At 31.1% G+C, this 17,230-nt stretch overlaps 1 protein-coding gene across 2 annotated transcripts in view; it reads right to left on the minus strand.

Moving 5' to 3' along the window:
* NCAM2 (neural cell adhesion molecule 2) overlaps positions 1-17,230 on the minus strand; it is a 503,392-nt gene that overhangs the window by 185,886 nt on the left and 300,276 nt on the right. For both annotated transcript variants that reach the window (XM_012735842.2, XM_012735843.2), the window contains exons 6-8: positions 13,297-13,414; positions 3,151-3,311; positions 459-604 (exon numbers count right to left, since the gene is read on the minus strand). In XM_012735842.2, the coding sequence (XP_012591296.1) occupies positions 459-604; positions 3,151-3,311; positions 13,297-13,414 (425 nt within the window). The remainder of the gene's footprint in view (positions 1-458; positions 605-3,150; positions 3,312-13,296; positions 13,415-17,230) is intronic.

Below are 17,230 nucleotides of genomic sequence, written 5' to 3' on the forward strand. Positions count from 1 at the left end.
TCTAAATGCACAATCATTTATTTAACAAACTGAAATTGCTAAGGTTTAAAGTCAAATGTACTGATTTGTGAATCTTTATTCTGTTTAAAATGGCAATATTATTTGTTTCAAGTACTTTTCTCACTGTCAATCTAGTCTCAAAGGCCAGATACTTACACAGCAGGGGTAGAGGTTAAAATTGCAGTAACATGTTTTAAAGATTTAATGTTTAGTCCAAAGTCCATGTAAGCAACTCTAAGAAAAATACCATCAGCTTAAGAATTTGTGACTTAATGAATAACATCTTTAAATATTTCATATTGACATTTTTTCTTCTTTGAAGCTACCTTTTTAAAAATTAAATCATTTGTTTGATTTCTACAAGTGACTAAGTTGGAGACTATGAGAGATTTAATAATATTCAAAACACTGGAAATTGCAGTGGTATTAGAAACTACTACATATTGAGATGCTATTACCTTATCGCCTTCAGAAAATGTGATGCCATCCATAGCTCTTTTCCAAGTGATTTCTGGAATAGGCTCCCCTTCCGCATCACATATGAGTGTGACTTGACCATTCTCGTACGTTGTCTCATTTTTAAGCTGTATTATGTGAGGCTGTACTGTAAAGAATATATATATTACTCAATCGGTATTAGAGGAAAATATTACCACTCAGACATAAAATTTATGGTGGGCATTTAAGTTTACTTTAGTAGAGTAGGAGACTATTAACTTTGTAGCAATCACAGTGACGTGCTTTGCTATATATAAAACTGTCAAGAGAGTTGCAAATTACAGGAGAAACAGGAGAAAAAATTTTAGAAAATAATGCTCATTATCATAAAATTAATTTGTGGTTGCCTAGAAACCAATGTACACATTACAATTCCTTTCAAAATTTTCCCAATTTAAAAGCTATCTTATAATTTATTTTCCTTTATTAACACCACAAAATTAAAATTTCTTCCTTTAAAGCTACATGTGTGTGCATGTATGTGTGCAAATATACATGTATATACACTATAGTATCCATTTATTCAATGATTATCTCTAGAACTGTAATAACAATTTCACCAAGGAGGGAAAATGATGATTTATCCTGAATATGTAGTAAATATAATTATATAAAAGTGTGAAAATACTTACAAAGTAAATATATAAGCATATCATTTACATATATTATTCCATTTTATTTATTTTGACTTCATTTTACTTAACTATACATTAGACATTGTAATTCTTTCTTTGCAAATTATAACTTCTATAAAAAATTATACTTACAAATTTAAATGATCTTAATATTAAAAATGTCCCTCCATAAAATTACATAATACCACAGACCTTAATTTTTGAACTTTGTGTTATCTGCATTTCTTAAATTTTTGCTTGTTCAGACAAAACTTCAATAAAAATCCAGCACTTTTTATTTTAATACAATAATTTCTTTTTAAAAATCTTTTAATAAAATTAACCAGGGAATATAAATAATTTGTTCTTAATATCAGAAAATAACATTTATGGTGTCAGAAATTTCTGATATCAGACAAAATTTTAACAATTCATTGTTTATTCTCTTCCCTTTAATGGATTCAGTTATATTCTCATTATATGTACATGCTTTTGTATCCAAAGCAACCAAAATTTGTTTAGTGTTACCATACAAATGCGATTACAATAGTGACATGACATATAATATTTCATGCATTACTTTCTATTTAAAAGGATGAAAATAGAAACTTTCTTTTATTTATCTCTTTGCTCTCACTCATGGCCACCCTCATAACAAAGAAGTAACTAAATAGTATTTCACATGATTCCACTGAGATCGATTAAAAACACCCATCCTTTGGAATTATCTCACACATTACCTTTTCTAATTAATTAATTTATTTTTATACTGAGTCATATTTGCTTAGTGTTGTAGTTTGCAAAGAAAACCATATACTTAAGTGGAGAATATTGCTGGCACATGTTAAGGACTTTCTATAATTTCTAATAGTTTTAAGTTTATTGGCTCTTCCCTCTACAGGAACAATCTTCTCCACCCTCTTGGCTTGGCCTACTTTTCATCATTAAAGCTTTTTGTGTCAAGACAACCTAGACATTATCCTTCTAAATGACTTTCCAACGTCATACCATCCATGATAATGGTCCTCTTTATCCAACACCACCTGATTTATCCAGTATCACTCTTCTTCTTGAGACATTGTATTATTCAAATTTAAGTTTTTAAATACATTTTGATATACCTGTTTATTTTCCGTCTCACTCTACTAGAATATAAGCTTTATGAAAATCTCTCTGGTTCAGAAAATGCTTCCATCAGAGAGAGTGACCACAGGACTAATCCACAAAGACCACATCCACACAGGTATTATCCTGTGGCCAGTGTAAATCATACCTCTGCACCTGCTAACTGTAACTATTGGTCCTTCTAACTCTCACAGAGTTTCTCCTTCTTCTTCCTCTTTTTGTTGTGAAAGCATTTTGATAGCAATATTTTTAAAGATGGTGAAAATATACTAGATGCTAATACTACATGTGATTTTTAGTGTTATGCTATTTAAACAGAAAAATCACATTACAAGTATACACCAGCATAACTGTCCTTCTTCTTGCAAATATGATGATGCTAAATCAATATTTTTGAAGTACTAGTTTCCTATGATTTATAAGTTCTCAAAAAAGGACAATATAGCTCTTGGTAAATATGGACAATATTTACAATTTCTTTGAATATAAAGAAAAAGGAATATTTAATTATAGGTCAATATTTATCAATTACAGCCTTACAGATGTGCTCTTTTGATATATATTGAAAGTAAAACTAATCCCTAAATTTGTCATTTAAAGACTTATGAAGATCAACACTTATATAGATATATTACAATGTAATGTAATACATGCAATTATATATAGGTGTAATTTAAATGAATTTTCTTTTGTTTCTCATGAGTCAGGGAATCTCACAAAAATTTGCATATGCAATGTTATATAATTCTGAAAATAATTCTAACTGATAGCTGAAAATTAAAAATATATTACAGAGAAGAAGAAACTAGGTTTAATTATTAAAAGTTTAAACAGTTTGTATGAATGACAAAGTAAATTGACTCATATCTTCCTCTGGATATAACAATTGTAACCACTATGCTACAATACTTACCAAAGACTTGAAGGAATGCCTGTTTTTCATCTTCTCCTGCCTTGTTTGTGGCCCTGCAGACATAAGGGCCCCCATCGCTATTGATTATGTTTCTGACAGTGAGTTCTGTATTGCTTCCTTTCAACATGTACTTTTCATTTTCTTCAATGAGCTTGCCATTCCTAAATAGAAAAAAAAAAAGGTTGATCTTCACAAATCTGACTTTATAACTCAAAAGATTATAATCAACTTTTTGAACTCTAGGCATCAATTATTTCATGGTTAGTATCACTGGCAGACATGGCTGTATTCCAATAAAAAGTATACTTTTAGCAGCCCATTAATACAATGCATAAATGTTAAAATTATCTTTAAAAATTGTTTTCATTTTAGAGACAAAAATAACATTTGAGCTATGTTGAAATTTTGACATTAGTCAGACATAAAAAGCACATCAGTTCAATTCCTACTTTGATTATTAGAAAAAATAGATTTCTTTGTTGATTTTCAATTCCATACGTAAATGGAATTTAAGTATAAATTCCATACTTAAATGCTGGTATGCCAACACATATTTTAAAAATTATGTATTAACTGGCTTCCTGGGACACATTTAAAATAATTTATATGGAAACAACCTTTAAAGAAGTTCAAAATGAATACAATATAAACATATAATAAATTTATATTACATATAAGTACTGTTAATAAAAAATGAGAGAATTATGTGAAAACACAACTAATTTGAGATATTATGCTGCATATGATGATCTAACTCATTAACTATGAGAATAAATCATTTTTATACTTCCTCTTAGACAACAATAATTGTCAATATTCTCCAAGTTCTTTCTGGACTGAATGGATCTTATTCTGCTCCCATTTTAGTCTTTGTAGCGCTTTAGAATAATCATTTTCAATACTTTTTACTATAATCTACAGAAATATTTTAAATATATTATAATCTGAAATATTTCTACAGTGCTTCTTAATATTTGTGTAATATTCTTATATTATGAATTTGCTTCACTTCCTTTTTATTCTCCTAAATTCCATTTTCTCCTCCTTCTTTTTCTTAGAGTAGTAGTTTGGGTGGCTGAAATAATTCTAAGACTCACAAATGTAAAAATTTGGGGATCTATTATTTTGGTTGTGGAGATATACTTGTCCATACAATTTTAAATTCAAAGAAAAAAATGTCTATGGAGATTATTAAAAAATCACTCTTGGGATAACAGATTTCTCTGATACACTAAAATTGTCTCCAGTGAATTCTGGTTCTACTTCCCAGAAAACACTGACATAGATAGTAATACAAGCCTTATTCTTCTATGACTCAAGAGCACTTGTTTTTCCAATTTCTCATGACATCTCTAAATATAGTGTGTAAAACATCTTTAAGAAGAGTAGAGGATCAAGGAGTTACTGTTTATTAAAATAATAATAACAAAAGCATATATACCATCCTATACTTCTCATGTATTTACTCATATTTTACTAATTCAATCTTTATGACAATTATAAAAATAACATTTCAGCATTTTTGTCTAGAATTTAATGCACATATTGGGCTTTCACCACAATTAGTGATACACTGTATTTCTCAATCTTTTCAATGAAAATCATTCATTTGGTCATTAACAATAACAATAATAATAATACAGTAGAGGTTTCAGTAGCTTACAATTTTTAAAACACTTTCATTGTCTTATTTTATTTATCAAATACAATCATCCTATAGATTTGCATTTTCTTCCTCCATCCACATTCACAAATCAGAGAACTAAAATTGATGTATATTTCAAACTTTCAATTCACAAATGAAGAGACTCAGGCTAATAGTCATAAAAGGAGCAGGTTAATTAAGTTCCGGTGTTCTTTCCAATAAAAAAAGATATTTCCCTACTTCATATGAAATACTGCGCTAAATGTGTGATGTATAGCAAATTAGTTGTCACCCATCATGAAGAATTCATAATCTTGTTGGAATTAATACAGGATAATATAGATTCCATTAATAAACTTATAATTTTTTTGATGACTGGTCTGTTATAGTAGGATAAAAAAGAAAGGAAGATGACTTATACTCTGATAATTTTCATTGGAATATATAAAAAAAAATACCTTGATTTGGTCTTTGAAATAGATGAGTGCATCTAGAACAGATTTGGAGGAAATAAGTGCATGAAGAATACATTCCCATTAATGTTTAATTAAAAAATCATTAAAGTATAATAAATAAGGTAATATTCTTAATATCTCTTTCCCAACTAATAGGTTTAGAATATGCTCCTATTGTTATTTACAGCCCATTTCTATGGGATGTCAATGTCTGAATAAGCACTCCCAGAGGATTCTGATATATTCCCTTAAGTTCATATTTTAAGTGCCCCTTTTTAAAGTGCTCACTTTAAAAAGGGGCATCATAAGTAAGTGCTCACTTATTTAAGTGCCCCTTTTCCAGGTACAAGAAAATAGGAGTCAAAATTACAGAATTAATGGCAACAATACAGAATGGTAATAATTGCATTTTTGACAATAATGGAAACAGAGGAGCCACATTTTCCCTCCCTAATAACAAAAACATTAGCCTCACATATAAAATTGCAGTTTTCAAACACTGGGCAACAGGTAGCACATGAAAGAGGCCACAGAGGATCACCATATCTTACTGCCTGAACACTTTTCAGGTTGCAGCTGGGAGAGGAAAAACCTGAACAGAGTCTGGTAGTGTATGCGGGTTGAAAGACAGATTTTCCAGTTGGAAAAGGTCAAAGTGGCTAGGATTTGCAGGTTAGAAAATGGGAGAGAAGAGAGCTGTACAAGCAATAGAGGTACAGATATCAGCAGAGGGTCCCTAACAAATCTTTAACCGAATATTGATGAGTGCATGCCAGTAAAGCTCTCTCAGGCTAGGAAAAGAACCATTGGAAAAGATAAAGTACAACAATCCCAGAAGCTTACCTAATATCAGGAATAACTTGTATTTCAACTATCCAGAGTAGAAGATCTCCTAAACACACAGCTTTAAGTTATGTCCTTAGAAAAATAATGCCTCAGTAATGGAGATAAATTAACACTAGACTAAAAGTTAGTCTGGATCCACATAAAAGAGCCCAAAAGAAAGCCTCAAGAAGAAAAAACTTTTTTCCAAGTAACTCAATTGTACTATAAAACAAAGTAGAAGAATGCTAAAATATCCAGCACCCTAATGTATAAAATTATCAATACTAGTCACGCAATAAAAATTATCAGTACAGTAAATAAACACAAGAATATGATCCATAAAAAAGGAGAACGTCAATTAAAATGATGTATAAATGACGTAGATGTTAGATTAGTAGACACGTCTGTTAAAACAACTATTAGACATATGTTCTTATAGGTTCAAGGAAGTAAAGCATGAGAATGAAAGGAGAGGAAAGGAAGACAAACAAAAGGCCTTCCTCAAACTTGTAGAGATAAAAAAAAATGGATGATTAAAATAATATTCCAGTGGTATTAAGAACAGACTAGACATTACAGAAGAAAAGACGAGTGAATGTGAAGACATAGCAAACTGAAAAACAGAAAGACAGGACTGAAACAAAGTTCTACCTGTTATCATTTCCTTGTCTCTAGTCAAAGCTCTTCAGTAATTTGTATAGTACTGATCTGATGTGGATAAATGTTTATACACACAATAATAGAGCTTCAAAAAAAAAAAAAAAAACAAAAAAAAAACCGGAAGAAAAACAGAGAGAACTGAACATTGAAATAGATGGGACCAGATGGTTTCACACCTGAATTTTACCAGACCTACGAAGAAGAACTAGTGCCTATCCTATGGAAATTATTCCACATCATATGCAAATTTATAAATGTAATTCAACACATATATAGATGTAAAAATAAATATCATTCAGATTCAATGCAATTCCTGTTAAATACCAACATTATGTTTACAGATATAGATTAAATAATTCTACGCTTCGTATAAAAACAGGGAAGACTCTGTATAGCAAAACAATCTTAAGCAAAAAGAACAAATTGGCAGGCATTACTTTACCAGATTTCAAGCTATACTTCGAGGCTATAGTAACGAGAAACAACATGCAACTGGCACAAGAACAGAGACCTAGATGGATGGAACAGAACTTAGAACCCCAATATAAAACTACCCTCATATATCCATCTTATCATTGACAAAGGAGACAAAAACATACACTGGGGAAAAGAATCCTTATGATACTGGGGAAATTGAATAGGCACATGTAGAAGACTGAAACAGGATCCACAGCTCTCACTTCTCACAAAAATCAACTCACGGTGGATTTAACTCATGGCCAACTTAAACCTAAGGTCTGAAACTATAAGAATTCTAGAAAAAAATGTTGGAAATACTCTTACAGACATTGGGCTTGACAAAGAATTTATGATGAAGACCCCAAAGACAACCATGGGAACAACAAAAATAAATAAATAGGGCCTGATCAAATTAGGACCTCACCTAGGGAAAGAATTTATGAAGAAGGTCCCAAAGGCAATCACAGCAACAACAAAAAAAGTAAATGTGACGTGATCAAAATTAAAAAGCTTCTGCACAGCCAAGGGTGCTCTCGTGAGAGCAGACAAACTACAGAATGGGAGAAAATTTTCCCAGGCTACATCTCCAATATAGGGCTGATAACTAGAATCTATATAGAACTCAGGAAAATCAGCAAGAAAAAATTCAAACAACCCCATTAAAAAGTGGGCAAGGGACATGAACAGAAACTTTTCAAAAGAAGACAGACTAATGACCAGCAAACATATGAAAAAATGCTCAATATCTTTAATTATCAGGGAAATGCAAATCAAAACTACAAGGAGACATTACTTAACTCCAGTAAGAATGCCCTTTATCAAAAATTCCCCAAGTAATAAATGTTGGTGTGATGCAGAGAGATAGGAACACTCATATACTGTGGGTGGGACTGCAAACTAGTACAACCTCCGTGGAAAGTAATATGGGGATACCTCAAAGAGCTTCAAGTGGAACTACCATTTGATCCTGCAATCCCATTACTGGGCATCTACCCAAAGGAGCAAAACACAGTCTATAAAAAAGACATCTGCACTAGGATGTTTAGAGTAGCACAATTCACCAATTGCAAAGGTGTGGAAATAACTCGAGTGGATTAATAAAATGTGATATATGTATACCATGGAGTTCTACTCAGCCACCAAAGACAATGGTGATCTAGCCCCTCTTGTGTTATCCTGGATGGAGCTAGAGCCCATTCTACTAAGTGAAGTATCACAAGAATGGAAAAACAAGCACCACATGCACTCACTATCAAATTGGTATTAACTGATCAACACTTAAGTCCACATATAGTAATAACATTCATCAGGTGTGGGGCAGGTGGGAGGGGGAGAGGTGGGGGTGGGTATATTCACACCTAATGCACATGGCGCACACTGTCTGGGGGGATGGACATACTTGAAGCTCTGACTCGGATGGGGCAAAGGCAATGTATCCTAAACATTTGTACCCTTGTAAGATGCTGAAATTTAAAAAAGTAATATAAATGAAGCTGGGAAATAATGAAAATAAGAAAGGATATGGAAGACTCAAAACATACTATCAAGCAAATGGATCCATTTAATATTTACAAATTCCCACATGCAGTAATATTAGAATGCACACTTCTACTATTATAAATTTTCAAGTATACATAGAACATTTACTAATATAGACTATAAAATAAGACTCAATAATATTAAATAAATATGATTAATAAGTAATTTTGCCTGAAAAGTATGGAATTTACTTAGGAATCAATCATGGAAATATTTATGAAATATACCCAAATACTTACAAATGAGTCAGCACACTTCTAAAGAACTAATATTAAAAATAGCATAACAAGGAAAATTTTAAAAATATTTGAGCTCAACAGAAATATAAATACCATAGATTAAAATTAGCAGGGTGTAATTAAAGAATTAGTTACAGAGGAAATGGTATGTTTATATTTAAAAAGAATAAGTGATTAAAGTCAATGAACTGTGTCCACTTTATGCAACTGAAAGGGAAGAAAAAATTAAGATCCAAGTTAACAGAAGAAAAATTATAAAGATAAAAGCAGAAATCAATAAAATACCAAAAAAGAAAAAGAAAAGAAAAGAAGTGAAACCAAAAGCTAACTTATGGATCCCATTGTGTTTATAAACTCACATATAGATCAATCAGGATTAAAAAGTAGAACAAATAACCAGTTATGATGTTATCAGGATGAGAAAGTGAAGACCACTATAAATAATACGCAAATTAATGTATAAAAAATGAAAACTAAGAATATGATAGTAAATATATATTTTTTAAAATGGACAAATTCCTAGAATTGCATAAATCATCACAGCTCAGTAAAGAGATTATCAGAATAGTCCTATATCTATGGAAAATATAAATCTGTACTTAAACCTCTACATAACAAAAACTTTAACACAGGTCCTTTCAATGGGAATTTTTCCAAACCTTTAAGTAGGAAATATAAACATTTTATACAAATTCTATCAGTTAACAGAAGCAGAGGAAATACTTCCCTACACACACACACACACACACACACACACACACACACACACACACACATATATCACTGTCTTCTACCACCATATCTCATCTCACTGCAAGGTCTTCAGGAGTAATACCATGCATGGAGCTATGATAACAATGCCTTTTTTTCCTGGACTATCTCCTCAAGGACCTGCCTGAGTTTGCTTTACTGTTAACTTTTCTCTTTTATAAGTAGAAGGAGTCACTCTAAAATAATGATAAAAACTATAGTAAATATACAAATCAATAATATAGTCATTTATCAAGTACTATGTACTATACATAATTGTGTGTGCTATACTTTTATATGACTGGCAGCACAGTAGTTTTGTTTACACGAGCATCACCGCACACAGGTGATATGCCCTGCTATGATGTTATGATGACGAAAATGTCACTAGGCGATGGGATTTTTTTGCAGCTCCATTGTAATCTGGGGGACCACCGTGGTGAATGTGGTCCATCATTGACTGAAATGTCATTATGTGGGGCATGACTACACATTATGATCCAGTGAGTTTTAAACAGGAATGAAAAGTTGTTTCAACATTTGAAAATCAATGAAATTCACCAAATTAATGGGATAACAATAAAAATTCATATTGTATTCCCAATAAATATAGATGTGTGTGAATGGAAAAGAAGAGAGGAACTTTTAGAGTCTCTGCTTTCCTCCCACATTGACTTAAATGCCACTAAGTGTTCTTGATTCTTACTGTGAAAATATCTTAATTCTGATCCTTAATTGTCTTCTTTACTGGTATTATACACTAAATTGTTCTTACTGCCCCCCCAATTCATAGGTTGAAGTCCTAAACCCCAGAGTGACTCTATGTGAAGAAAGGGTCTTTAAGGAGGTAGTAAAGGTTAAATGAGGGCCTTAATTGAATAAGACAAGTGTTATTAAAATAAGAGGAAGAGAAATCTATTTCTCTGTGTATTTGCACACAAAGGAAATACCAGGTGAGTGTTAATGAAAAGGTGGTCATTTATAAGCCAGGAAAAGAGAGCTCACCCTGCTGGCACTTTGATCTTGGATATGTAACCTCCCAAACTGTGAGAAAATAAATTTCTGTTGTTTTAGCCACCCAATGTGTGGTATTTTGATATGGGAGCCTGAACTGACTAATGCAACTGACTTTATTCATTGCACTTGGGATATTATCTCTATCCAACACTTAGTTTGGATCTTTGTCTCAAGGCTGCTACCCAATGTTCCCTGAGGCTTACAAAAATATTTTTCCACAAATATGACATATCTAGAAATAAATAGATCAAAATTTTAAAAACATGTCCTCTAATAATAATTTTATCCCTGTTAATCTCACAACCACATTCTCCCATTACTCCATTGTATATTTTACATCCAGAGACTACATAAATTATTTAGGTTTTAAGTGAATTATTATTTCATCCTACCCAAAGAATAAAACTTATGCCATATGAAGATATGGAGAGGATATATAATTGATTTAAATTGCTTGCTATGTTATACTATAAATCTGATTTATATAATGTTTTAAATTAAATATAAGAAAACAATTTTGAATAAATGCGAAACTAAGAAATGAGACAACAAACTAAGCAAAAAAGAAACCTCTCTGGAAAACCAAGCCCCTTTTCCAACATTCCCCATCTGCTAGGGAGTCTTGGTGCTCTAGGTATAATAAATTGGCATATTATTAATTGGAAGAGTATTTGCTATAGATAACTACATATGGACACACCAAAAGCTTATGTCCCCTGAAGATGAAACTAATGACAAATTTGTGTAACTTAACGTCAACTTACATAGGTGGGAAAACTGAAGTTACTATCAAACCTGGAATATCTGTGATGAAGGCTAATAGCAGATATCTAAGAAGTAAAGAACTCTTAATTCTCAGACTTGGGGTCATATTCTTCAGGGGCATACATTCTGAAACTGTAACAAGCATGTCATTTTCATATATTTGTCCCTCAGAAATGATGGAGTTTAAGCAAATATTATTTTAAAGGATAAGATACATGTACATTTCTTGCTCTCGAAGGTAGGCAGTTTCCAAGCCATCTTAACCCTTTTACACAGAACAACTTGTGTTTTATAACATTCTTAAATAAGTCACTCAACATAATTAATTTCAAAACAATGTTTATCCACCAGTTTGTGGAGTAATCAGTTTTATTAGTCAAGACAGGCCTGGGCTTGAAGTTTAGAATGTTTATCCCACTGCATGTCGAAGTGATACATGGGTATCTCAAGTTCACTTTAATTTTTCAATTTCCCACTGGTACAATTATTTTGCTTCAGTTTCCTTATCTGTTGAATAAATCTTGTTTAAGGAAAAATAATAAGTCTCTATAAAAGAAGTCTCTATAAAATCATTAGAATAAGATTGTACAACCATAGTTGTTCACTGCATTACAAAAGCTCTTATGCAAGAGCTTTTCTGTGATGCAATTAGATCTAAGATTGACTGTTAAGAGTCCACCTTACTAAACCAGCAGTTTCTGAGATATACAATGATCATCTGGGGTAAATATGTTAATATTTGATGTGTAATCCAATCATCTAAAACCATATTATCTGAAGAAATATTTTTATTGTTATGTGCTGTATTAGATGGATAAATTGGATAAACAAAGGTTGGAAAGTTAAAGAAAACATCAGTAAATACTCAGGGAAAGTAATGACAAATTAGTTTGTATTTTAATTATTTTCCGTATAATTATTATTTTTTAAAACCTAATCCTTAGTATGGACACTTTTGCACATTTAAATGTATTTGTTGCTGTTTTCTTATGATTGTTCTCTCATGATTTGTTCATGATTGTTCTTATATAATATGCTTTATGGAGTAAAGAAGTGATTCCATAAATATTTGTAGCTAAGATTTATGTACTAAGCTGCATTATCAATGTACATTTACAAAACTATTCAATTTTAAACTTTAATATTTAAACTTTAATATTTCCAATTAAGTAGTTTGAGCCACAAACTAAAATAATGGAATGTTTTAACATATGCTTGATCTTACTGGAAATCAAAGAATATTTAAAAATTCTGAAAAAAATAAGTAAACTGTGAAAGTATATATTTGGTATAAAGATATTACTAATTTGATGAGGTAAAATATTTTTAAATGAAATATTAAATTCATAGAATTTTAACCTTCTATAACAAGTGTTTTTCTGAAATATAGTACACAAATACAATATACAATTATATTCTAATAAAATATGATTTTGTATACATTCAGCAGTGGTGCCAGCAATACTAGGATGTCTATTTCAAGACACACTGAGTGGTAACATTAAAATATATGACTCAGACACAGGGTTCCTGGACCCATTTTGGCCAGAAATTTGGTCTTATAGGTAGAATAAGTACAACGGGCACAGTTTTTGACTCAGAAAATTAGGGCATGCTCATACTGTTGATTTCTTTAGCAATTAGCATCTTATATGAAAACAATAGCATCATGAATATTTTAACAAACCTAAAAAAAATAGTTTCCTACTTGCCAAAATTATTAAGATACCAAATATTATTCCATAAGCCTGATTATGGACACAAGCCACAGGGATGTGGGTGCATAACTTACCTGTACCAGGAAATGGAGGGTTCAGGAGAGCCCGAGGCCCTACAGAAAAATGTCATCTCTTCTCCTCTCTCTGCTGTGGCATTAAAGGATTTCTGAGGCATCGTGATTGCCGGCGGCACTGAAGGAAAGATGGACATAGAATAGACATAAAAACATCTTCACCAACATCATTTCAGAATTTTTTGTACCACTTTTATTTTAATGCTAAGCTACAGAACTTTATAGTTCACTCTGTTCTTTAATTACTAAAATTGACTTGGTTTCATAGTAAAAAAAAACTTTAAGATCACTGATCTGCCTTCCAATGTATAATAATTTAGATCAATTTATTATAATGCTATTTTACTATTTTAGTCTATTACACTAGACTAAATGATGAACTACACATTTTAGCCAACATGTATACTCTTATGAAATATGTTTCACAAAAAGAGAGAAAAATACCACCCTGATTTACATCAATACTGAAATCTACTTTGAGCATAAATGGATTTCCTATTTGAGATCTCATTGGTCTGTGTAATGCCATAAGCAATCAATCACTGCTTGAAGACACTGCTTTCAAATTAGGTGTCAAACCATAATGTTCTTTCTGATTAACTACACTTAATTTCTTCAAACAACTATAGAACATTTTATGAAGAGAAACTGTGTAAGCCGTAGAGAGTATGAAAATAGATTTTCATGAACTGTTCAATTTTAAAATTAAGCGTCCCCAATTTCTAACTAATTACATTGTAAAACTGTACATGCTGCACATTTTGGACATGTTGAAACTGTTACATGTTGCACTGTTTGCAATAAACAAATAACTAACATTCACAATAGAAGCTAAATTTCAAAGTACAGCATAAATTGCGACTCAACACACACTTTCATGATTTTAAATTGAATATGACAAAGTAATATTACTAAAATTAATTATATCAATCAATTTGGTTTTTTTACTATTCTAAACAACATGACCAGGCAGGCATTTAGAAGTATAATTACAATTACTTATATCTACAATAGCAGTCAGGTCAGCTTTGATGCTGTATTGTCCCCAATGATAGTGAAGATAAGAACTGATATGTAACTTAGTCATTAAACACAAAAAATTAACATTAAACACATTAAACACAATAAATCAAGTTTCTGCCTTTATGAATTTAGATATAAGAAACATGATCTGACACACTGTCTCTAAAATGACATAATAATTACTAGTATTAGACATTACAGACATTTTTAGATATTAACTCTGAATTTTAAGTACATTGTCATTTGACTTTCTATAGCCTGTTTTCCTTCCCTTATAATTATGGAAAATAACATTTTAATCAAAATGCATTGCTTTACCTTTTATGTATAAATGTAGTTGCAAGAGAACTATTACTATTTTTATTATAATAATGAAGACTTTTAACCCATTCAAGAATTACAATGAAGATAAACTCTTCAACAGAAATTCTCTCTATAGTTAAGTATTTATGTGAATAGAAATACTTCCAAATTGAGAACCAATTGCTGCAGTTCATATCCTGGTGCTACTTCTAATTGAAACTTATTTTATCTTTATCATAATTTTCTTGCCTATAAAGTATTTAAGCTAGGATCTCTAAGAATTGACACATCTTAATGTTTATATTTTATGATACATTGATTCTGCCAAAGTAATATCTGCTGTTACTTTACAGTGTAGTTTAGCAGATCAATACTAATACTGCATATTCAAATAGTACTTTGATTCATGTAGCAATTCCAGAACTATTCTGAAGAATAATAATATCAAAATCTGAGGAGGTTTTCACAAGGTTAGATGCCAAGATATTTAAGGAGTTTGTTAGCCACTGTTTTAGACTATAGAAAGCAATTTTATGTATATTACCTCATTTTGTTCTGAATACCATGTTGAGTTGGATTAAATGATTTTAAAAAGAATTGCAATTATATTTCTTCTGAAGTTCTTATTTTCATTATCCCACATCTGCCCTATTTTTACTCCCTAAAAATATTCTTTTACATTAGACTACATCCAAAATATCCAGTTTTAATATCTTTACTGAGATTTGTTTTCTGTATATGTTAAATAGTCAACACTTTCTGATAAGTTTCTATTAAAATTTTCCTTCTTTAGCTGTAGAAAACATGGTGGTGTGCAGAGAAGTGGCTCTGTAACTCTCACTAATATAGTGGCTATGCTACTATAGTTGCTATGGTCCACCATCAAGGTATAATTCCCCTCATTGGCTGCTTAGCCACCAAATATACCACTAAATTGACATTTTGATTTCCTTTTCATCAATACTGGCATCCAGCAATTTCATATGTCTTCTGAATCTTGCAAGTATTTTTCCACTCACTTCCCCTCAAATATTGCTCAGTAGATGAAAAACATGATCCTAATCAGGGAATACTTATTCATGTCACAGTTAGTGTGATTCAGATTAACCAGCACTCACTAATTCCTCCAAATTTATTCAGAGTAAGGATAACTGATTCCACTCCACCATAGTCAGGAAGGCTAGTATTTTGTGATTCTTTCCCTATTCAGGTCTAAATATAAATCATCAAATAAATTCTTATGTAGCTCCTCTGTCTGGCAGAGGCCTGCTAATCTTAAGACATTTCTTTTTTGTTTATCTTTCTCTGTTTTTAAGTTATAAAGCTGTGTGACAATTAGAAAGTCACAGAGCTACCTCAGCCCCTAGCCAAGAGAATAGATGAACCACATTAACACGGAAGTATCTTGTCGTCTTAACATTCTATATGGATATTCTCAGTCTGTATGGAAAGCAAATTAGTTTATTTCTTCAGGTCTTCTCATGACTTCATTAACACATGGTTCTTTCCATTGCATATTAATGTTGAATATAGAAAAATTGAAATGACTAAGAAACTGCATTTGTAAAGCTGATTCAAATTACTAAGGGATGGTAGAAAATGGCTATTTTTTTAGTTAATTTTAAGAATCTTCTTTGATAAGGGAGCAAGTATCCTCATTTTGGAACTTACATCTTTGACAATTTTCATATAATTAATTGCTTATATTAATAATAGCATGAAGTAAAGAATGATTGGTATTTTAATATTATGTAGACTCTCCTTATGCAATAGGACATCTCAATTATAAAGAATACCATTGTCACCACAATTTGATCATGTGATTGTTACTTTCTGGCCGTCATATTGGGCATCAATTCAAATCACAGCTGTGTTGTTTTCTCCTTTGTTTTAATTTTGTTTGTTTTGCTCTTCTCTACTGCCTCAAATGCAAATATCAGTTGTTAATTGTACTACTTTTTCATTTTGCATTCATAAGGGTGGCCAATATTAAGAGCTGTTAAATAACAGGAATTCTTTTCTTTTTGAGCTCAAAACACATACATAACATAATAAATATAAAGTATAAAATTATAGGCATAAAGAAAGATAATTAATTTTAGAATTTCATTTTTAAAAAAGTCAAGCACACTCATTACAAAAAACTAAATACATATAGTGAGTTCTTTTTAAATTAATGCAGTTTAGTGGTCTCCAATATTGAGTATCAGCATACTTAGTATTTCTGCCTTACTACAAAATTTAATTCATGCAGCATTTCCTTATATACTTGATTGTTAACAAATTTTGGGGCATTTTCTATGTATTTCAGGCTAATTTGTGACTATAGTATAGCAGTGGCATAATTCTAATAATCTGGTGAGCACTGAGTATTTTTTAATTTTTTGTTTCAGCATATTGTGAGGGGTATAAATGAAGCACTGAGTTTTAAAAATCAAACTTATCTGAGGAAAACATTAAGAACTTTATTTATCAGATTACAGGATAGTGAGGATCAAATTGGCTTATTATATTTGTTTTAAAAAAAAACTCAGGTGAGAGGTTTCCACAGACATTTAAAATTCTCTCTCAGCAAATCTTAATATAAGAAGAATCAACAATTTAATCA

Source organism: Microcebus murinus, chromosome 1 (assembly GCF_040939455.1).
Source record: "Microcebus murinus isolate Inina chromosome 1, M.murinus_Inina_mat1.0, whole genome shotgun sequence".
Classification (NCBI taxonomy): Eukaryota; Metazoa; Chordata; class Mammalia; order Primates; family Cheirogaleidae; genus Microcebus; species Microcebus murinus.